Raw genomic sequence first — 21,737 nt, 5'->3', positions numbered from 1 at the left:
ACATACATAAGAGCTTACAGAGGAAACGACGAACAAGCCTGGTTATCTATGGCGGACTCCTCGTAGAATCAGCATCACCGGAATGGTGCTCGGAATCATCACCACCACTGTCCCCAAAATATGGCCGGACGCCTTCGAAATCCCCATTCTCATCTGCCTTGGCCGTACCCGTCTTCGATTGTCCTGATTCCGCTTCGCTCTCCGCAAGACTGACGTCCTTACTCTCGTCCGTCTGCTTCCGCAGCCCCAGCTCCTTGGTAAGCCCGTGGATCGAGTGCGCAGTCACCGATACGGCCGTAGCAGCCGTCGTACTAATGCTCGTGAGCAACGGATGCTCCGTCGCGCTCGTAAGACCCTTGGTTCCGGTGTCGACCTCCGCGATCCGCGTGGGAATATTCTCCTGCTCGCGCTCGTGCTCGTCGGCAGCGCCTGTTTCCTGGCCGCGCCAGTCGGCCGGGTGACTCTCGGGGATCGGCTCGCCTGGTTTGGGTTCCGTGATGGTTTTCGCCATGATGGCGGCGTCCTCCTTCCCTGGCTCGCTGATGCCGAAGCGAGAAGGTGGTGCGTACCGCCAGACGACCTTGAGGCGGTCGAGCGCTTTGACGCCCCGTTTGGAAGTCCCCTTGATTCCGTCCAGGGATTCCCAGTCTGCCTCGAAGACGCCCGAGCCGTGCTTGTCGCCGCCTTCGAAGTAGGCGTTGAACCAGACGTGCGCGATGGAGGTCACCATGGCCCAGCCGGTGTAGGCAGCTTTGCTGCGCCGCTCGAAGTCGATGTTCACGTCCGAGGAGGGGACGATGACTGGTGTGCTGGGGCGGAGGATGACGGCCGAGATGCGTCTTTGGGAAGCAGCGCTTAGGCCTTCAGCTCCTGATGCTAGGGGCGCGGTGACGGTAGGCTTGGGAGACGAAGTGGAAGCGATGTTGCTTGGCCATGTAGAAGACTGGGAAGCGGGTACGGGCGGGTCGGTGGTCATATCTGTTTTGTTGCTACTACTGCTCTCGCTGCCATCTTGGGTATTCTTCGCTGAAAATATGGTCTTGCCGTCATCAACGACCGTACGTTCGCTGCGATGGAACAAGTGGAAACACTTGATCTTCTTGCCCTCGTCGACATACCCCTGAATGGCAACTTTGACGCCATCTCTCAGGCCCCAAACATGCAGCTCGAGGATCTCAACCGGCCGCTCGATGTACGTCTTGTCCATCTGGTTCGCCCACCGGTCGACGTATCCCACCCAGCGCAGTTGGCTGGGGATACTCACCCCAGGCCCGAATCCAACTCTCATCCGCCTCAAGGTGAACCGCTCAAGGGCATCTTCCATCTTCCAACCCTCTTGGCTAATCAGGTAGCTGCACGCGATGGTTCCACTGCGTCCTTTACCGGCTTTGCAGTGCACAACGGCCACTCTCTTCCCTTCGGCAAGCTGCGACTTCCCCTTGCCATCTGGATCATCTAGTCTATGCAGCCAATTCCTCATGCTCCCCATGATTGCTGGGATGAGCGCAAACGGCGGCGGATGATGATCCGGCCAGGGGTAGTGGTGGATTCGTCCATAGACCTCCGAGTCAGGATATCCAGTGCCCTCAGCACGAAATTCCCAAATCCACCAGTTCTTGCCATGCTTGGCGTCGAGGAAGTTCACTAACGCATCGAGAGGATTCCGATATGCACGTTGCGGATAGTTAGAGGACGGTCCTGAGGTTGCAATGACTATGCGCAAGAAATATGTGTCAGAGGAGCCAACTGAATAATAGGAAGAAGATTTCGAGACATCACTACTAGGATCGGACAGAACGCTCACGGTTGTCTGTGACGTAGCAGAGGTCCAGGCCGGCCTCAGGATGTCTTATTCTGGGTCCAGCAACAATCTGCCGGAGGATCGACGCCTGCATCAATCAAGGAGCCAAGCATTGTTGGTCAGTCTCGGCAAGGCGTCAAACAAGTTGCTGGATCTAGGGATAAGGGAAAGGGGCAAATCGTAAAGACGCACCATTGATATCAAGTGTCGCGAACCAGCTGCAGGTCTTTTGTAAGTGAGTGAATCCTTAGAAAGCCTTTCCAAAATGGCTATCTTACCATTTGCAAAGACCTCGTTCTCGCTGTGGTCTCTCAGTTTTCCAGGCGAGCGGAGAAGGTTGCAGCTGATGCCAATCGAACACGCGGAGTCCAGATCTTCTGATAGTGGTCAAAATGAATATGCACTTATTGTAGACTGATCATCTGATGTTATCAATTAATTGTTTGAAGCAATCTAAATATTCCACGCAAAGGACGCTGTCACGACAGCCTTGGAAATAGTGATACTTGATAAGCGGGCCTCAACTGTCCAGTTGGGGATGCTTCGGGGGAACAAAGCGGGGATGATGTCACAGGCTCACAGCCACCAGAGCAGCGACCATGATTGTTTACGATTTACCTAGAACTACAGTGGTACTTGGGGTAGAAATAATAGGTAATAAGGAAGCGTTTTAGTTTCTTCTTTTCACTTTCTCGTGCTAGTCTATTAACAGAACCACAGTGAGTTCGAGCCTGACATATATCACAATACATAGATGCTGTTATGGGAATATCCCGATAACATGGGTCCATCGTTAAGTCGACATTAGCAAAAACAGACCAATCTTCATATCAATGGTACAGATCCCGGTTTGTACATCATTTCTTGACCCTCACATCGTCAGAGTTAAGGCCATTCTCGCGGATCAACGCGTTTAACTCCTTCCATCAAAGACCTGAGTCTCAGATCAAGCCATTTCGTGATCAAGTAGCGAAGCGCCGTTGTCAGCTAGTTTAAGCAGCACCATATGTATCCGTCACAGGAATTGTAAAGTTCCTCATGGAAGCTGTGACGTTGGCCGAACCTTCGGCATAGAATTCGGCTCCAGGTTTGAACCAAGCGTGCATGACCTCGACCTTCCATGCGCGAGACTTCAAAGTTGTCAGTTTAGCTTTGATGTGCTTGTCTCTGCAGAAGGTGTAGTCTGTCTCCACGTCGGTGCCGTTGCATGTAGTGTTGAAACCGGGAGTGTTTGGAGTGGCGATTCCGAGAATATCGAATCGATAGGCACAGCCCCCAGGAGAGCAGCCAGTATAAAAGTTGGAGACATGCCAGGTCAGGGCAGGGTTGGCAGGGTTCACGGTGTAATGGTGATAGGTGGGAGCTGCCAAGGTAATGTCGAAGATCGACAGGAGCGCGACCAGCAGGAATGTAGCCAACTGCATGTTGACCGTTGATGTGGATGATCGCGGTATGAAATTATAGATAGATAAGGGGTGACTGAGATATATACGTGCAGGAGGTATATACACCGGCAAGATGGATATTAAGTATTAGATTAGATCAACAGAAAGCGTGGCGACTATCCATTAAGGACTTTACTATGAAGAATGAAGTGTGCAACGAAGAGGAAGAAGGGTGCTGAAAGAGAAGACGACGTGATCAAGAATGTCTGCGACTCATATATAGCCAAACAAGTTCTAGGGCAGGCAAGCATGGGAGAGACCTGCTGCTTCTGGCCTGCTGGCGTAGGTGGAGCAGACTTTCCAGCGTCCTCAAGCTGTCAGTCAATGAGAATGGGAAACATCATAATGACCATGCACCCTTGCCGTGTGCTTAGGTTTCCAACCGCGGATGTCGATCTCCTGTAAATCTGCGAGGTGCACGAAGCTGTGTCACTGGATGTCTCGTCTGGTTTCTAATTATAATCAGCAGGAGAACCCGCGCTGTAGGTGTGACGAAGTACCGAAAACCAAAGAGACCAATGTCTGCAGTGCGATGAATCAATTGCAACCCCATTGTTATCTCAAGATCTGATCATCAAACAATGGACTGACTTGACTGGCTTTTCGCTCCGACGATCGCAAACCGAGGATCCGTGTATAGTTTGGCACTTGTCACAGTCCAGTGTTTGAGACGTCCCTCCGCCCCTTGAACGGCTACTCGGATGCTCCGTAAAGCGTGAACTATGAAGGTGTCGTGCAATGAACCATAGTTCAAATGTCGGCTAAGGTTCGATTGCAAGAGTATCAGTTCTCAGAGCTTATGTTGGCCTGCAATCTTCCCGGATACCAATATTGTATGCAGTGTTGCATTGGGTCGTTCCCTGCATAATTTCACAAGGGATCAGTATCCCCTAATCATAGACATTGCAATTAAATCAGCGACCAGGTTAAGTGCCTCCTGAATCGTCTATCCTCTGAGTTCGCTCCTGTTGATCATCGTGAGACTTTCGACTAGGAGTTCGAAGTTCGAACCGAAGTTTGAGTGTTTGACCACGATTCTTGGCTTCAACCAGGGTCAATGCACTGGGGGTTTCACTAAAAGTTTAGGCGATCTCGTTGATGTTCCATTGTGTCTCACTCGGATTCAAGCAGTGCTACTCCTGACAGCCACCGCTAGTCATGGCTAAAATATCTGATGGACACACAATTAAGAGTAATGATCACGAGCAACCCCTTGGGGCCGTCACCGACTCGCTGACAAGTGACAACTCTGCTACTCGAGAGACAATTCCAGTGGTGGTATCATTTGTCATTTCCTCGTATTCGACGGGTATACAACTGTACTATACAATGTATAAATTGTGATACATATACAACTAGACGACAGGGCCCCATTTCAGCCCCTCGTCTCCAAATCTAGCTGGTTTGCGTCTCATCAGGCTTCAACTGATCTTCCGGCACCAGGCCCCCTGGCTCATAGTCCATCCAGCCCTCCTCTTCTTGGGCCTTGGCCATCGCCAAGCGTCTTCGCTTCCTCTTTCGTCTCTCCTTGCTCGCCGCTCGACGGGCTTCCTTTGAGAGAAGCACCCGCATGGGAGGCTCCCGCATGCGACGCTCGGAGCGGTCTGCATATCTTGGAGGCGTCTCGGACCCTATCTTTCTGATGAAAACCGACTGGTCTGAAGCTCCCTCATGGCGCTCAATGAGATCCTCCGTTGGGTCATCCTGCATCTGTGGATCGTTTCTCAATCGAATCGCAAATTGATCGTTGGACTCGGAGCATACGCTCTTGATCTGTTGGCGAGTGTATGCATCGGGACGGAACCCTCGCGCCACCAAATCCTGGTAGTACCTGTACGCCGATTCAAAATTGCCAGCATCTAAGCACATCATGATTAGGTGTTCAAAAGTTTTGTCATTCGGGATCACCCCAAGCGAGGACATCTCCTTTACCGCAAACATGCCGGCTTGAATGTTCTTTGCTCTGCGAGCCATCCCTATAAGCGTGTTGTAGATGGAAACGTCGGCTTTGCCTGGACATAAGGTATAGAGCTCCTGATAAAGCGAGATCCCTTCATCAACCGCAAATGGGTCATTGAAGGATTCATAGTCGCAAAGCTCGATGACCACATGCGCGCATTCCATCGGGATCGGGTACTTCAAGGACTTCAGCTTCTTGAGAATAGCCCATGCCTGCCGTGGACTAGTCCTCGTCTGAACCATGTAGTTGAAAATGGCCCGGGTCGAACTGTGTTCCAATTTGATACCGGCTTTGTGCATCTTACAGAGAATTTCAAACGCCGACGAGAGCTTGCCGGACTTGACGTGGGCCTCTACCGTCTTCTCGTAATCCTGCAAGATCAGAGGGACATCGCTTTCCGAAAGAAACCGGATCACTAAAGAAGCGAGCTTAGTGTCGCCCTTTTCAGCCGCCACCGTCAGAGTGTCCCTACACAGGACTTTCGAAGGATGGAGGTACCCCAGTTGCACCATTTGCGTCCATATGTATCGAGTAGTTTCGAGATGAGATGCCGCGACTGCCACATCCAACACATACAGCCACAGTTCCGTCGTCATGTCATGACCCTGACTTGTCCGCTTGCGCATCTGCCGGAGAACTTCGTCGAAATCCCCAATGTCGCAGAGATTGTATATTAACAGACTGTGTAGCCAATTCTCGACCACGATTTCCTTTCGCTCCATGTGCGCAATATGGTCTAGTGCGAGTTCGAATTGGTTTTCTCTCAAGAGGCCGGCCACCACGTAGTGCCAGCCAGCGGGACTAAGAGGCAGCCATCGATCTCGGAGGGTGCGCAGTATTTCTTGACGCAGTAGATAATCAGGATGAACAGCGAGAACCTATGAATATCGTCCGTGTTAGTCAAGAACCCTGCACTCGTAGGAGCTGTGCCGTTAGACGCAATGAGACTGCCATACCTGCAATGCAGCATGAAGTGTACCGGAATCTGCAGGTATCCCATTCTTTTCCATCTCCGAGAGTAATTGGCGAACAACTTCCGGCGAACCGCGCTCCGCATCGGAGTTGGCGAGAATCAGCGCTCGATAGTGTCGTACTTCGGGGCGCACATGGCGATCTCTAATCAATATTCGTAATATCTGCGACGCGCTGAGGATTTTAGGGCTTCCCGTTGCTAGTTCTTGAAGTCGATTCTCAAGGTCCGACGTTGACCGCTCTTCGAGATTTTTGGGTACGCCGGGAGACGACGGTAGGGTAATGCTGGAATTGAGCGGCGGACTGTCATTTTCCCAGCGCTCATAAACCAATTGTGATCGTTGCGAAGACTGCTGCGCTACTGAGGACCCGTTGGGGTCATTCTCGTGGCTTTCAGTACCTCTTTGCGCCTTTGGCTCCTCACTACCTTTTGTAGCATCGCTGTTCAGACATCTTCGCGGAGTAGTGCCGATTGCCGATAAGAAATCATGTCTTTGTGGCCTTTTCCCTCTCGTGAATGGCAGCCTGGTATTATGCGAAGCACTGATCCGAAATGATGGACATAGACAATACCAGAGTCCATCGAGAATCACCGTACTTCGGCGCATCTCGAGCCCATGCAAAGCGGAGTTGTCTTTGCGCATCGGGAAGCCGAAGAAGAGAAGCACAATCACGTGACTTGTGACATCGACAGAGAAATAACCAGAATTCAACCTGGACAGATGGGGTTGACATAACCACAAGTATTCTGATAAATTTTTGTATTTTGCGGACAGATCTACTGGACCACCATATTCAAGAGCAGTAATCCCATTGGAAAAAAATGCCACCGAGCCAGATACGCCAAGGCCATGCTCGACAAACAGCCCACCAACCGGTCCTTCCTAGCAATTTACATGCTTGATCTCCCCGGGGTATCGATTGTTCTCTCTTCGTCTCGTTATACGCAGTATCATATCCATATCTAACTGCCGCCACGACCCCGGCCGCGACCTCGACCGCCACGGCCACCACCACGGCCTCTGTCGCCCCTGCCCTCGCGGCCACCACGGTTGCGATTCTGCGGCTGATTCTGCTGCTGTTCCTTGACCATCTCCACGATTTCCTCCGGGATTCGCAGGTATTTGATCTAAACGCTCATTAGCTTGGAGCGAGACCCACATCGAGTGTAGGATGTAGGTAACGCACATTGTTTCCTCGCACGTAGACCTCTGGCAATCTGAAGAAGCGGTCGCCTTCAGGGCTAGTCTGAACAACCTCCTTGAGTATTAAGTTCATCCAGTTATCGCAGTTGGCAAGATGTCCGTTAAGTGTCTCGCCGTTCTTGAGCTCCACAAGCATGGGGTGGCCTTGCGCGGCCGTCAGAAGACCCAGTGGTAACTATGAGGTGCGCAATATCTTAGCGATACGAGATGCAAAATGTGGGAGCAATAACTATGCCCCGTGGGGTTCTTACTGACCATTGTGAGGTTGGGCAGATGTGTGAGGAATAGTTAGGCTGGGGCTGAGCTTTTAAAGGCGGCACAAAGAGCGCCTTTCCCGGTCAATGAAATAGGAAGAGAGATAATGGAAAGGACAGTCAATAATATACGTGATACAATATAAGGGAATCAGAGCGAAGTTATATGATATGTCCAAGGGTATCAAATAAGCTCCACATGAGCTTACAAGCGGCGGGTGGTCGCAACTGCAGAGACCCGGAGAAAGTGAAGATCCGAGATTGGCGATACAGTATGACAACAGTTGGAGGCTCATATTACTATTATTATTATTATTTCCATTCTGATACTCTTCCATCCAACCCATTGTATCTCCGATGGGTCATTCATTATCGCTCAGCAGATCAATTACCATTGGTACACCGCACGGTGACACATCCTAAAGTACTTTGGCTTCCAATCAGCGGCTTTGGGTGAACTCGTGCGATTGTAAGTAGATACCATCACATACATTTGTGTAGAATAACGAATTTCAAGGATTCAATTGGTAAAATACATAGAAAGGACGTTGTGCAGGTTCTCAATACTAACTGCACCGTCAAGGCATTGTGTTCGCCTCTACACTTTTGTTCGCTTGGCCGTATCTCCCTCCTCAACCTCGTCCTCGTCGTCCTCTACCGTGAACTTCCGCTTGACCCGTTGATCTCTGCTAGTACCGCTGGGTCCAGCGCTCGCATCATCCGAACCTGCGGCAGCTGGCGACTCTTCTTCCCCTCTGGCCTTGAGTTTCTCTTCCCGCTCCGTGAATTCTTTCAAAAGAACTTCGTAGCCTTCTTCAACATTTGACACTGTCTCTTCGAGTTTCTGGATGCGCTCATCAAGATCCAGTTGGATCAGGATGTCCTTGGATCGTTTGTACAGGCGCTGCTTGGTGAGCATGCGCCACCAGTAGTAGCGCCGCTCGTTAGGATCATCCGCTCTGTGCTTCTTAATCAGGAGCCGCGACATGTTTGCTCCGCCGGCATGTCTGTTTTTGAGAGGGATTTGACTCAACAGGAACATTTCGAGAATGTGAGCAAACTGTGTAGAATCAATCTTGTATGATGTACGAATGTCATGGAGGAGTTTGACTGGAATGAGGGCAGCCGTAGGAACACGTCGTGGGCGTTGGTTTCTTGAGTGCGCCTCGTACGGGTCGGGGTTGATGTTCACCTCGTGCTTGATGAATTCAGGACGCAGTATGTGATAGTCCGCAGAGTCCCGGAGAACATCAAAGGCTTCGTTCGGATCCTCGACGGTCAATTCAACAACAGTGGGGTCCTGTACACACGCCGAATGGATGGTGGTATACAAGTGTCTGCCATGTCCTGAATTCTGATGAGGAGGGAGGATAAGGAATTGGGCGATACGCAGTCGCGATGGGAGCTGTGAAGGATGAATTTCCGGTCCAGATGGAAATGGATCGTTCTTGACAACAGGGACTTGTGTCTTGTCCCTGCGGTAATGCCACCAGCGATATGTTGTCGCATATCCAACGATGGAGTATTCGGAAGCAGTGGGTGTTGGAGGTTTCACTTTCTCGTACCTGTAGGGGACTCATCAGCGGCTGTGATGGGTCATCACGTCATGGAACAGCAGATCCACATACACAAAGTAGACAGTCCATCTTTGCAGCGTCCACTCGGGATCATCTGTAGCAAGAGGGGTGCCTGCCTCGATGAAGAGCGACACGAAGATTTGAGCGCGATCCAGCAACCGTCGAACTTCAGGGTCAGCCAGCGAGCCGGCCCAGATCTCATAGTTTCTATTCCGAGAAACATAGCTGTGTACCAACTTGCCCGGGGGTTTGAAATCTTTCGCGGCTTTATCCTCGAGCACGGCCTTTTCATAGTCGGGGAGGGTGACAAAGGCCTCTACAAGTTGATGTCTTGATTAGAGAGAAACCGAGCAATATTAGGGAGTGATATCAACCTTCTGGGATCCATGGTTTCAATGTTTTCAGAATATCCACTGCTGCAATGTCCTCAACGGGCTTGAACTTCTCATCGTAGGAGATGTGAAGGTGTGGGCGGAGGTCATGCGCCACGAACCGTAGACGGATAATCAAGCCCTTGTAACCGAAGATGCTCTCATCATCGCCGAAGATGGGGTATGTAAATTGAGGATGAAAGCTAGAGACTGTCTTCAACTTCTGTTCGTCGGGCTGAACTATGGTGATGTTGACGGCGTCGTTCGCATCGCACGTCCCTGGAATAATGCATTTCACGATCAGCTAGATCCAGGGCAGTGAGGAAAAGAGTTGACGTGGAATGGGATGGGAAAATACAGTCGCCTTCGTTTTCCATACTGACACAGTATAGACAGATGACAGGGAAAGTGACGGCAACAGAGTGAAAGACCAAAGCTGAAGATAATCTCTCGTCCTTCTCAACGCGTGTTGCGGATGATCGCGTTGCGCGGAGAGCTTAGCAGGTATAACCTTTCTAGGATTAGCGCATTGAGAGCTGTTAGTGTTACCCGTCCATCTAACTATCATGAAGCTGCAGCTAGATGCACTGATTGATACATTTTAGAAAGGCACTTCTATTGATAACTTAAAGTCTCGTCAATTCAGCTAATTGGATCTTGCTTCCATAGATAGTGTATGACAACCCATTGTCTCATAAGTTTGCTTGGGTATCCTCGCTCAAGGCTGTGTCTATGGCAATGGGAACAATGCCTTCTGCTCAAACGTCAGATCAGGTTGCAGCCCAGATGCTAATAGCGCATACTCTCGGGCATATTCGCGCTCCTGTATAACGATATCCCCGCGAAAACTGCAATACAAGGGGATATACAGTTGGAGTCCTTCACCGTTTCTGAGATAGTTCTCATACTGGCTTGGTGGAGATGATTCTTGCTGAGCAGTAACCCGGCTAGGTTCTTCTGGTTGAGGGCTAGCGAGGGTTACAGTCGCCGATTTAGCAAGACCTTGAACTTGTTCCGTTTGTCGGACGATCCAAGTCAAGTACTGAGTTACTAATTCCATCTCCAGAAATTCAGCAGATTCGTATGCAAGTTCGTTCCTTGAAGAAGAGGTGATATTATTCCAAGTTAGCTGCGCAAGTAATACTAATGGGGTGACAGCGGATTAGGACTCAGCGAAGGGGATACCATGGTTAAATGCACGGTGCAACGATAGTGTGCTGGTAAGCATTGTATCATACAACCTCACTCGAACCTGTTTGTGCATCAGCTACCATCATCCAAGAGCAATGAAGACCCTGAGAGTCTCGAATTGAAAAGGTCTCGTTCTACGCCGAGCTGCAACTGGGTCAGCTCCAGTGCCGCAGATCTCTCCACACCTTTTCCAATTCCGATAACTGCCAAAATATTATTTAATCACCGTAAATCTCATATATAACCGCTAGAGTATGAACTACATCGTCCAGATATCTTTCCAGTCTAGCGTTATTGAATGTTGATAATAACTATCTATTCGATTCGCGACCAAAAGATGGCCGATTACGGAAGCATGCAGCCCAATCAGGGTACAAGCTGCTCTGGTTTAAGAGAGGCGACAACAAATGTCACCCGTTTTGAGGAGATGCCTGGGGAAGTACGCGCAACACTGAACAGCTACGTGCCCTTGGATGCGGACGACGAGACTGTGAAGCTCCTTTGGGAAACGTTCAGGTACCTTCCATCAGATGGTAGAGTTAACCTTGCCAAGGATATCGTTCAGGCTGGGGCAGGCAATCAGTTACACCGGCTTGCCCAGAATATCGTTTCAGGCCTTCTCAAACCGATAATGATTGCCGGTATCAAGAAGGTGGAGATACCGCGGTTGAGCAGTGAAGAGTCGCTAAAACATCTTGCCAATACGGCGGACGAGCACGAGTTGATGATACGTGCCCAACAACAGCTACAAGAGGATGCGCTTCGCAGAGATGGCGATAAATGCGTTGTATCGGGTCATTACGACGTTCTATCAGAGGAGTTATATCCCGACCAAATTACTGCTGACCTGGAAACTGCATATATTGTGCCTTTTGCTCTATCCAAGTTCAAAGATGAATATGAGAAACAGCGGATAATAGCTGTTTGGACGAACATATCTCGTTATTTCCCGAGCGTTCGTTCCCAGCTGAACTTCAATTATCAGGACATTAACTCCATGGTAAATGTGATGACGCTCTCCCTACCTCTTCACACCCAATTTCGACGATTCAGTCTTGCACTCGAACAGATAACAGGCACCATAAACCAATATCGTGTCAAGACCTTCCGTGGTTTTGCAACAGCCCATCGAGCTGAGCTACCAGCGAGTGGAACTATCAGCATGACAGCCCACGATGGACGCTTCCCGTTGGCTTCACCCATTTTACTTCAAGTTCACTGTGCCGTTGCGAACATTCTCCATGTCACCGGCGAGGGTGCGAAGATCGCCCGACTGCTACGGGACTATGATGCGACTGGTGGCCTCTCTAGCAAGGGTAGTACCAATATCTCGCAGCTCTTATCTGTGACTAAACTTGACTTGGTGCCCCATGCCCGTCGCTTCGATGGAAGGAGTCCGACAGACGACTGAGATAACCGGCATTGACAGGCCACTCCACACCACTCCGTATTATGAAGATAGTAGCTATAATGAAGTGCGGTCTTCCCTACCGCATGACAGCGGGCCCGTTGGAACACTGATTCCCGATGACCACAACCGCCGCATTAAGCGACTATTCAAATTACGCAGAAGACTTGATCCTTTGTCTTGGGGAGACTCAATCGCATCGGTAGGAGAGGCCACATAACAGCCTTCAAATCGGCTAAACCGAGTTCTGCTGGAAAATGTCAACAAAATTACTCTCATCTTTGGAGGCAGGGCGAGCTGAGTTTTATTCACTGTACTAAATTCATATCAGCGTGTTTCAATCAGAGTAATGGCAGTGACAGTGACAGAAGCAGAGTCAATCGCCTTGAGCAGGGTGGGAACTACTGGCATGTGAATTGCTGCCGCTTCTTCATCTCGCAAGGGAGAACATGACTGTGAATGGCTTCGACACCAGATTAGACCGTCAGCCAAGAGCAAGGCCCTGAGAACTTGCATTATCCACTCTCTAGCCGAGCTGCAAGCCTGCAACAGGACCGACTCCAGCGCCGCAGTCTCTCCCCATCTTCTCCATCTCGGATAACTGCCAAAAGATTACACCGTTGTAACTATGATATGTAATCCCTAGACAGGACTACCACCGTCTGGACCATCCAGCGGAATTGGATTCTGATAAAAGATGGCCGATGAGAGAGTCTGCCGTCCAGTCCGGACCTAAGCGAGTCCGATATGACTGCGACGAATCAGAAGCCGATACAATCATTTTCACAGAGATGCCCGATGACGTTCAGGCGATGCTGAAGGACTACGTGCAATTCGGCGAATCATGACACTGAGGAGCACAAGAGCCAAGAAGGCCAATCAGGTAGGTCTTGCAATGTTTCCCCTCCGATATCATAATGATTAATTGACGGTTCAGAACGAGGAAATGGATACCTACAGGAATTTTGCGCCGCTCGTCACTCTGAGCTTCGCTACCCACAGCCTCCCGGGGTCGAGTCCACCGAAGATGAATGGCATCATTAGCACGGGCAGCGCCTGCTCAGTCTCCTTCCAGGAGACGATGGCTATGTGGCATGGATTGCTGCACAGAATGCATTCTTCGAGGAATCCGTACTGCATTTATCCCCTGTTACTGGGACGGAATCGACTGTGGAAGGCGCAGCTCGCTTGCGCGAGCTTAAGGACACCTTTCCCCTGGTTTTGGAAGAAGTATAGGCGGTGGTCGTGTACAGTAACAGTTCTCCCTCAGTCAGGTCACGCTGAAGCTTCTTCGTCAGATGTTCAAGCATCATCGCAGGACTTCTCTAAATCCAATGAAGGTGGCGGTGGACAAGGCGGCCAAGGTCACTCCTTTGCCATGGATAGGGATTGAAGCTCCCTAGAGTGTCTTCCTAATATCATCGTGAGCCAATGACGCGTGGGGAGCTGACTGAGGAACTATCACCTAGTCTCTCACCTACTCCACTAGCAGTCGTCTTTTACGCTGCTTGACCCTCACTTCGGTAGCCGCCGTTTCTGCACATTGATCCCTCCTTGATGAGAAATGACTTAGACACTTTTTCACGGGCTTGGAGCGCCCTGTGCTCAAGTGGGAGCCTCCCAAGGACCTTCATGGTAAACGATCAATCTTTACTTTTTGGGCAAAGGCCTTGCGGCTAATGACAACCAGGCTGGGGAAAGTCCACAAGTGGCACTGGGACGGGGCACTGGTAATCCTCAAATGGCCGGTATGCACCTGCAGTAGGTCGAAGCCCCGAAGCCCAACGCGGAAGATGTAGGAAATCAAGCCGGACCTGGCGGTAACGGGGCCCGTGGCGACCCTGCAGCTCCCGGTCAGACAAATTCGACCACAGGAGCCCTGCAGACGAGCCAGCCTGACACTGGAGGGAGAGCTGGCGAGATGATGACTACAACCAACGGTTTACCATCGACATCGACCATTTCTTAACCTTCATATACTTCATCTACTATGACATTGGCTGCATCTCACTGTACACCACGCAGAGATGGCAAACAGAACTCCTCGACCACACACGGGAAGAGCCCGGCTTGATTATGGCACCGTACATATCATTGTCTAACGGCCGCGAGAGGCTGCACTTAAGAGAGGCAGGGATAAATGTGTCATATCCCGCGGATACGATGTTAACAAAGAGGATGAGTATCCTGATGAAGTGACTGCCGACTTGGAAGGGACACATATTCTGCCTTTCTAGCTGAATTCCGAAAACGCCGAGCAGCGGGACTCTAACGAAATGCGTCCATTCTTTGTGGACTGCGTGGTCGAAAAACCCCGAATATGAGAAACAGCTGAAAATCGCTGTCTGGGAGGATATTTCTCGCTATTTCCCCGGCTTTAGTTTTCTATTACGAGCATTAACTGGGGACAACTGACTTGCATTTGACACCAGCGGCTGGGCAGGAGGGGCAGACATTCAAACAAACCAGCAACGAGCAATATATCCATCAGACGCTGATGGCATTTCTCAACGCGGTAGTTATAAGATCCCCAACTCGGAGAAATGTTGGAACCCTCGTCAGAGTTGTCGTCCCCTAGCAGAGCTTCATTTACCTCCTCAGACTGTGACCGGGGTATATGACGTCTCGCATTCAAAATTGACTTCAGTCAAGCCAGCATGGACACCCACGCAGTGGCTATATGTACGGTCCCAATGGGCGTGAAGAAGCATTCGTAATTGTGGAAACCAAGGCTCATATCCGGAAACGAAACTCTACATGCAAGAAAGTGCTGAGATGGTCACTTGGATAGTCAAGGAAAAGCGCAAAGGACACACAGTATGGCAAATTCTTGGTGGGATGCTGATCAGGAATTCAGGGCTTGGCCACGTCTGCTATCCTCATGCTATTCAACTTCTACTGGATGACCTCATTACCAGCTCTGTGATATAGTTGCATTGAAATCGTACTTGAAGCCCTTGGGACTTAACACGAAGCGTTGACTCCTTAGGCTTCAACGTCAGCACGTGCAAAGCTAGATGTCGATCTGCATTTAGTTATTATTGAGAAGGATTGAGGAACAAAGAACCAGCTTGTTGACGAACTTAAGATCATGTCGTGCATCGGAATATACAAAAGCGATGTCCCTGCTTGCCTATTATTTAGTCCCAAATTTGAAAAATCACTGCTATTGCTCGACTATCTACGGAGTTAAGTCTCCTTGTTCCTGAAACATTGCCCTCTTCCGCTTGGTGGGTCTTGCCGCCCTCTCGGACTGTTCCCTTTGCGGCGGATCGCAATCTGCTTGGCCACGCCACGTTTAGTCGTCCGTCTGCGGTGTCTCCTTCATATCCCAAACGGAGTAAATCCTGTATAGACTATCTACTCCTCGATCGGACTCATTCTTTTCCTCAATCAAACACTTCTGTCAAGGCCCAGTCATAGCCTCAGTGCCTACTGACACCCAACCAGCGCAAGCTATTCGACCAATCGCGGAACTGACATCATGTTTGAGGTCCTATAAAGCGGAGACAAACGCTCTTGGGACGAAAGGTCGACAATGGAGGGACTCTTCACTTTGCTCGCTTTGAGCATTGTGATGGCAATTACGTGAGCATTGAGATCATTATCGTTCATCTCTGGGAAGAATAGAAAACTAATGGACGTCTCGTCTTGATGTAGATCCTTCGTTGTTGGCTCATTACCGCTCGCCTTTACATTATCCCCCTCGCAGTTGCGATTGATTTCTTCCCTCGGAATGGGCGTTTTGGTTGGCACATCTTTAATTGTTATCATTCCGGAGGGTGTGGAAACTCTTTACAGTGCGAGCTCGCATAATGATCGAAAAGGTCTCAGCACTCGTTCAATGACGGCCGTGGAATGGCAACACCGATCATTTCCGGCTGTCGCTGCGGTCGATTTTTCCAACTCGAACAAGGAAGCAGATTCTACACTTCCACTCATACAGACAGTGCACGTCACGCGCGACGACCAGTCTGAATTGCGGCAGCGAGAGGACGAGGCTGAGTCGAATAAGGTTGAACACAATGGACATAAAGACGAGAACTCTTCACATGCTTGGATTGGAGTTGCCCTGATCAGCGGTTTTATCCTGATGTACCTCATCGATAAACTACCCGATTTCGCAACGCCTTCAAAGCAAGAAAGACCGCCCTACCACATTTCTCTAGACAATCTGGGTTCCGGATTGCGACGCAACCCCTCCCCCTCCAGAGAAGGAGGGTTGTTGGACGCCGGCAGTACCTCTAGTCGAAGCCATAGCTTTGCGACAACCACCGGTCTCGTCATCCATGCGGCAGCTGACGGCATCGCTCTGGGTGCATCTACCTCCGATACCGGGTTGAGTTTTATCATCTTCCTGGCTATTATGGTGCACAAAGCTCCCGCGTCCTTTGGACTTACATCGGTGTTGCTCAAGCAGGGCGTGTCGAGTCGGACCGCGAGAGCGCATCTGGTGGTCTTCAGCCTGGCGGCGCCCTTTGGCGCATTGGCAACATTTCTCTTCGTGCGGATTGTGGGCTCGGGCTCTAGCAGTGACGAGGCAGCCACTTTGTGGAGGACTGGAATGTTATTGCTATTCTCTGCTGGAACTTTCCTGTAGGTTATCCTCTGGTCTCGGTGACTGCAAGAGACAACTGTGACTAACCGTCTTTAGTTACGTTGCCATGCATACAATGCAGGAGAACAGCCCGAACTCGGAGTTGCGCGAACTACCAATGAATGGATACGGCGATTCAAGAGACATCCCTACTAAATCCGACAAGTCAATGCGGGATCTGGTCGCTTCTGTCATCGGCATGATACTGCCGATGTTTTTGCAACTCGGTCATGCTCACTAACGTGTTTCCGCTTTCTTTAAAACTTCTTGCCTTCTAATCCCCTATGTTTCTGATCTAATTTGGCTAGAAATCCGGACCCGGTCTGGTCTCAGACTTGTGGCTCCTCGGCGAGCCTAGAAGAATGAACTCATGGCGATCTTGAATACTATAGACTTTGCGCGTTCGAACGAAGGATTCATCTGTTCGCAAGAGCTATAGCGACTTTTTAAACCGTTCCCCCTGTTTTGTGCTATACCAGTATCTCATTCCGCTGGAAGAGCCGTGGCTCTGCTCTGACTTACTGTATTATTCTAAATACTATATGCGACTGTTGTTGGTGTGCTTGTGCTGTATAGTATAGCATTTGTGTTCAGCGCCTTCACACTGATGATGAAACCATTCGTCATGTCCGGACGATACCTGGGACATATTTGTTCCATGGTTGAAGATATTGTTGTTTGCCAATCCAGGTTCCTGGGACAACCATATCACTAAATTTGGGAATCTGAACGGCCAGAGAGTCCATGGATGAGATAAATATTTGGAGTGCGGATTCCGTTGCGGCCGCAGAATGTGCAGATCCCAAGCGTCTGATAAGATAATCGAATAGAGCCATCTGACAGTCCATGTGCACATTAGTCATTTAAAGCAGATATAGACAGGCATGTGGTGGCTGAAGTACGTCCGATTCTGCAATTTTCTTCGCCTCCTTTGACGACAGACTTGCGAGCTTGGGGGGTTGCCTGTGCCACTGCGCCAATACGAGGGGTTATTATACCTCTGGATTCTGCTCTTCAGCTAGCATACTAAGAAGTCTACTAGTGACGAGGAGCCTGTGAAGGAAAGATAACTCTGATGTACATATCTCTACGTGATTTCTTGCTCACTGTGACTGCGTCTATTGAGATTGCCCAAAGTTTGTCATTACCACTATTTTTTCGCCTTGTGGAGCCTGGTATCCTCTTATCGTCAACTGTGGAGACAAGATGATCATCAGAAATCATATACCTCTGTTCAACATCATATCATTTGAAAGCAGATGAAGATTGGTTGATTTTGTTCGCCTACTACTTGTCACTCACTGCAGGCTTGACGGGTTTTTCTTTCCGAAGCTGAGACACCTAGCTCTTCATGTGCCATATCAAAATCTGCAGAGAACTATCTACAAAGTACCCATTTCTCCCAAGCCTAGACGAGAGTGGCCCAGATACCCGCGTACCTAAGCCTCTAGGGGAATTGACTATGGATTATGCTATTCATGAGGCCCGCACCTGACCCGGCAAGACGTCCACCGCATGATCCAGACTCCAGACTCCAGACACTACCTTAACTGTCTCTCCTCCCGCCAGTCTTAGGACCGCTTGCTTGCCGTTTTGATATACATTCGGCCTTCTTTTTCAGGCATCTGAATGGCGTCAAAGTAGCCGCTGTTGCTGGATGTAGCTGACCTTCTCCCGTTTTCCTCCTCGAGTAATTTTTCCCAACTTCACTCTCTCAAACGAAAAATAAAATATAATACTCCCATTTCTTTTCACTTTTCTTCCTATCCCCCCTATTTCCTTCTTTCGTCAGAGCGCCTCTCTAGCGCTCTCGCATCGGAGTCTATCCGTTTGTCATCATCTCACTTTCTCTTTCCTCACTCAATATCAGTCCTCCTTTGACCTCCTCACCACCTCTCTTTCTTACAATATTTGTTTTGATCCCTCTCAAGAGAAGCGATACGTTCTCTATGATCGAAGTCGATCCTCAAAAGGCTTTTGCAAGTCCATATCGATAATCATCGTTTGCCGTTGACAAAAGTGCATGTTGTAACCGTCATACCCTCCACGGCAGTTCGCGAACACACTCGTCGGGCGTCATTCATCGAACGGGTGGACAACGGGATGACTCCGCGTATTGTTTCTGAGCAGTTGGAGACTGCACATTCCAGATCATCTGCCGCACGGAATTCAGCCTCCCACTCGAGATCTCTGTCCTCCAACAAGACCGTCACTCCTATTCCTCCGAGTCTATTACCCTCCGCACCTGCGTCACCTCCGACTCCGGCCCCTAGCCCGACCCCTCACCAGAGACCTCCAACGTGGCAGTCCTCAGACGAGGAAGATGATGCCTTTCTCCTGAATGCCAGGATACATTTCACTTCTTTGTCCAGCGCGAAGAAGCAGAGGTTTTTGGAGGGTGTACTCGGTCTGTGCGATAGTCAGCTTCTCAGCTTTGTGTCAAGTTATGTCACTCCACGGTTAAGGAAAGATCCGTTTCAAGTCTTCCCAACTGAACTTTGCTTGAGGGTAAGCTTTCCGTTGACGATCGTTTGAGTATCCCGGACAGAACTGACCTAAGCGCCCTTCATTACACTAGGTTCTCTCATTCATCGACGACCCGAAAACCTTGGCGAGAGCCTCTCAGGTTTCAAGACGTTGGCGTGACCTCCTGAGCGACGATATTACCTGGAAAAACCTCTGCGAGAAGCACGCTTATGCTTACCGGAGACCGTCGGGGGATTTCATTGACCCCTTCCACCTGCCTTCGGTTTCGAGCACACGCTCCCTGAACGGGCTGCAGAGAAAAGTCTCGGGTTTACATCCTTCAGATAACCCCTTCGATCTACCTCGCTCTGGCTCTGGGGACTGGCTCTCTTTAGCCTCACGGAAGCGACGGACTCGACCCTTGTCATACAGATCTCATTTTAAGCAAAAATACATGGTGGAGTCGGCTTGGAACAAAGGGGGCCGTTGCACCCAACGGCACATCACGCCAGATCAAGGTGTCGTCACGAGCTTACATCTTACCTCAAAATATATCGTACTCGCGCTGGACAACGCCAAGATTCATGTATACGATACCGACGGGAACAATCAGAAAACATTACAAGGTCATGTCATGGGAGTCTGGGCCATGGTACCGTGGGACGACATTCTGGTGAGCGGCGGTTGCGACCGGGAGGTCAGAGTCTGGAACATGGCTACCGGGTAAGTGGTAGCTGATGACGCTGTGGGCGTCTCAGCTCAGCTTTTCTGAGAGGAAAATGGCTAACGGTGGCGCCAGAGCTGGCATTTACCTTTTACGGGGCCACACTTCGACTGTGCGTTGCTTGAAGATGTCCGATAAGAATACGGCCATCTCTGGATCAAGAGATACCACGCTGCGCATATGGGATTTGACAACAGGCACCTGTCGAAATGTCCTGGTCGGGCACCAGGCAAGCGTTCGGTGTCTGGCCATCCACGGAGATATCATTGTTTCTGGAAGCTATGATACTACCGCCCGAATTTGGAGCATATCGGAAGGACGGTGTCAACGAACACTGTCGGGCCATTTCAGTCAAATCTACGCGATTGCCTTTGACGGCAGGCGAATCGCTACCGGCAGTCTCGACACCAGTGTCCGAATCTGGGATCCGCACTCTGGTCAGTGCCATGCTATTCTTCAGGGACATACATCCCTTGTCGGGCAACTGCAGATGCGAGGCGACACTCTGGTAACTGGCGGATCTGACGGATCGGTGCGCGTTTGGTCATTGACGAAGATGGCGCCTATCCATCGTCTGGCGGCTCATGACAATAGCGTGACCAGTCTTCAGTTCGATAGTTCGCGTATTGTCAGCGGTGGTAGCGATGGTCGCGTCAAGGTGTGGAGCTTACAAACAGGCCAGCTCCTCAGAGAGTTGTCCACACCTGCCGAGTCGGTTTGGAGAGTTGCATTTGAAGACGAAAAGGCGGTGATCCTGGCTAACCGGTCGGGTCGGACTGTTATGGAGGTGAGTGGCCCACTAGAACCTCAGTACACATGTCTAACTTGACATAATTTCATAGGTCTGGACATTCTCCCCTCCAGAAGAAGATGATGATGCTGTTGTGGAGAGTACCGCCAGCACCCCCGGATTACGCCCACGCCAACAAGGCAGTCAAGATGACCTCTCCTTGAATTGTTCGTCTCGTCCAGCTCGACACCGAACGCTCTTTTCAGATCCACCTCCGACCATACCCTTGAACAATAATGATGACGACCACCTCATGCCGGATGCCCCTGCTTCGTGATTGTTCTCCCGTACTATTCAAGGCTCAACAAGTTCGTCGACGCCTCTTATTCAGCTCTATTCCGTGCACTATTTGATCCAATGAGAAGAGCATTGGACAATGTGCAATTTACGTTTGATCTCACCGGTCGTCGATGATCGTCTGTCACGCTTACCAGCAGGGTGGTGGACCACAATCTCGAGATCAGCTACCTTATTATCATCAATCCTTTTGCATAGATATTGGGTGTTGGATTGTCTTTTCTTTTCCATCCTTGTCATCCATACCAACTGGGAGTCAGCGGGTTTTGATACCGTACCTTCGACGTGGTTTAATTTTTCCTCGCCGGTTCGATGATACCCACCTCGGGGGGGCGATGTATTTGGCATCTAGGAATTTGGTTTCCATCTTGTGACGAGAAGTGGTCTCATGGTCGCGGTCTTCGTTGTCATGTTGTTACTGCTTCCGGCATATATACTTGCATATCAATAGGCATTATAGAACCAAGCTCTGTTCCTCTCATTTGATCCGCCGCAAAGCTGGCTATCTTTTTCGTAAATAGCTGGAAATTGGCTACGAGCTGAGACACTGTTGAATCCCTAAATTCTGTTGACCATGGATTCATGTGCCTTTATGCGTAACTGGGATGGGCAGTTATCCGAGGCAATGACTAATACACGAGTCCATCCAGGTCCCTGTCAGCCGGCAGCAGCCTCCATC

At 50.1% G+C, this 21,737-nt stretch overlaps 7 protein-coding genes across 7 annotated transcripts; 3 read left to right on the top strand and 4 right to left on the bottom strand.

Annotated features, from left to right (window-relative positions):
- Window positions 1-46: 46 nt before the first annotated feature.
- Window positions 47-1,895, bottom strand: ALT_3885 (putative phosphatidylinositol-3,4,5-trisphosphate 3-phosphatase; the record flags this gene model as incomplete). The annotated part of the gene is made up of 2 exons (XM_089599651.1): window positions 47-1,746; window positions 1,805-1,895. 2 exons carry the CDS (start codon window positions 1,893-1,895, stop codon window positions 47-49), a joined length of 1,791 nt encoding a protein of 596 aa, XP_089455989.1.
- An 898-nt stretch (window positions 1,896-2,793) lies between these two features.
- ALT_3884 (uncharacterized protein) lies at window positions 2,794-3,225 on the bottom strand (the record flags this gene model as incomplete). The annotated part of the gene is made up of 1 exon (XM_033560420.1): window positions 2,794-3,225. One exon carries the CDS (start codon window positions 3,223-3,225, stop codon window positions 2,794-2,796), a length of 432 nt encoding a protein of 143 aa, XP_033416311.1.
- A 1,416-nt stretch (window positions 3,226-4,641) lies between these two features.
- ALT_3883 (U6 snRNA-associated Sm-like protein LSm4) lies at window positions 4,642-7,641 on the bottom strand (the record flags this gene model as incomplete). The annotated part of the gene is made up of 5 exons (XM_033560422.2): window positions 4,642-6,084; window positions 6,163-6,605; window positions 7,148-7,307; window positions 7,367-7,558; window positions 7,639-7,641. The coding sequence occupies 5 exons, from the start codon at window positions 7,639-7,641 to the stop codon at window positions 4,642-4,644; spliced, it is 2,241 nt and encodes a 746-aa protein (XP_033416313.2).
- A 594-nt stretch (window positions 7,642-8,235) lies between these two features.
- On the bottom strand, window positions 8,236-9,962 carry hat1 (histone acetyltransferase catalytic subunit HAT1; the record flags this gene model as incomplete). Its single annotated transcript, XM_033560423.2, has 4 exons — window positions 8,236-9,202; window positions 9,266-9,530; window positions 9,589-9,864; window positions 9,944-9,962. The coding sequence occupies 4 exons, from the start codon at window positions 9,960-9,962 to the stop codon at window positions 8,236-8,238; spliced, it is 1,527 nt and encodes a 508-aa protein (XP_033416314.2).
- A 1,151-nt stretch (window positions 9,963-11,113) lies between these two features.
- ALT_3881 (HNH endonuclease signature motif containing protein) lies at window positions 11,114-12,187 on the top strand (the record flags this gene model as incomplete). The annotated part of the gene is made up of 1 exon (XM_033560424.1): window positions 11,114-12,187. The coding sequence occupies one exon, from the start codon at window positions 11,114-11,116 to the stop codon at window positions 12,185-12,187; it is 1,074 nt and encodes a 357-aa protein (XP_033416315.1).
- Window positions 12,188-15,722: 3,535 nt separating this feature from the next.
- On the top strand, window positions 15,723-17,022 carry ALT_3880 (Mn(2+) transporter ATX2; the record flags this gene model as incomplete). The annotated part of the gene is made up of 3 exons (XM_033560425.2): window positions 15,723-15,772; window positions 15,845-16,780; window positions 16,839-17,022. The coding sequence occupies 3 exons, from the start codon at window positions 15,723-15,725 to the stop codon at window positions 17,020-17,022; spliced, it is 1,170 nt and encodes a 389-aa protein (XP_033416316.1).
- Window positions 17,023-18,884: 1,862 nt separating this feature from the next.
- ALT_3879 (F-box/WD repeat-containing protein) lies at window positions 18,885-21,038 on the top strand (the record flags this gene model as incomplete). Its single annotated transcript, XM_033560426.2, has 4 exons — window positions 18,885-19,289; window positions 19,360-19,970; window positions 20,047-20,758; window positions 20,814-21,038. 4 exons carry the CDS (start codon window positions 18,885-18,887, stop codon window positions 21,036-21,038), a joined length of 1,953 nt encoding a protein of 650 aa, XP_033416317.2.
- Between the last annotated feature and the right edge of the window lie 699 nt (window positions 21,039-21,737).

The sequence above is a fragment of the Aspergillus lentulus genome (assembly GCF_001445615.1).
Source record: "Aspergillus lentulus DNA, contig: Alt08, strain: IFM 54703, whole genome shotgun sequence".
Classification (NCBI taxonomy): domain Eukaryota; kingdom Fungi; phylum Ascomycota; class Eurotiomycetes; order Eurotiales; family Aspergillaceae; genus Aspergillus; species Aspergillus lentulus.
This window is presented reverse-complemented; position numbering and strand designations above follow the sequence as displayed.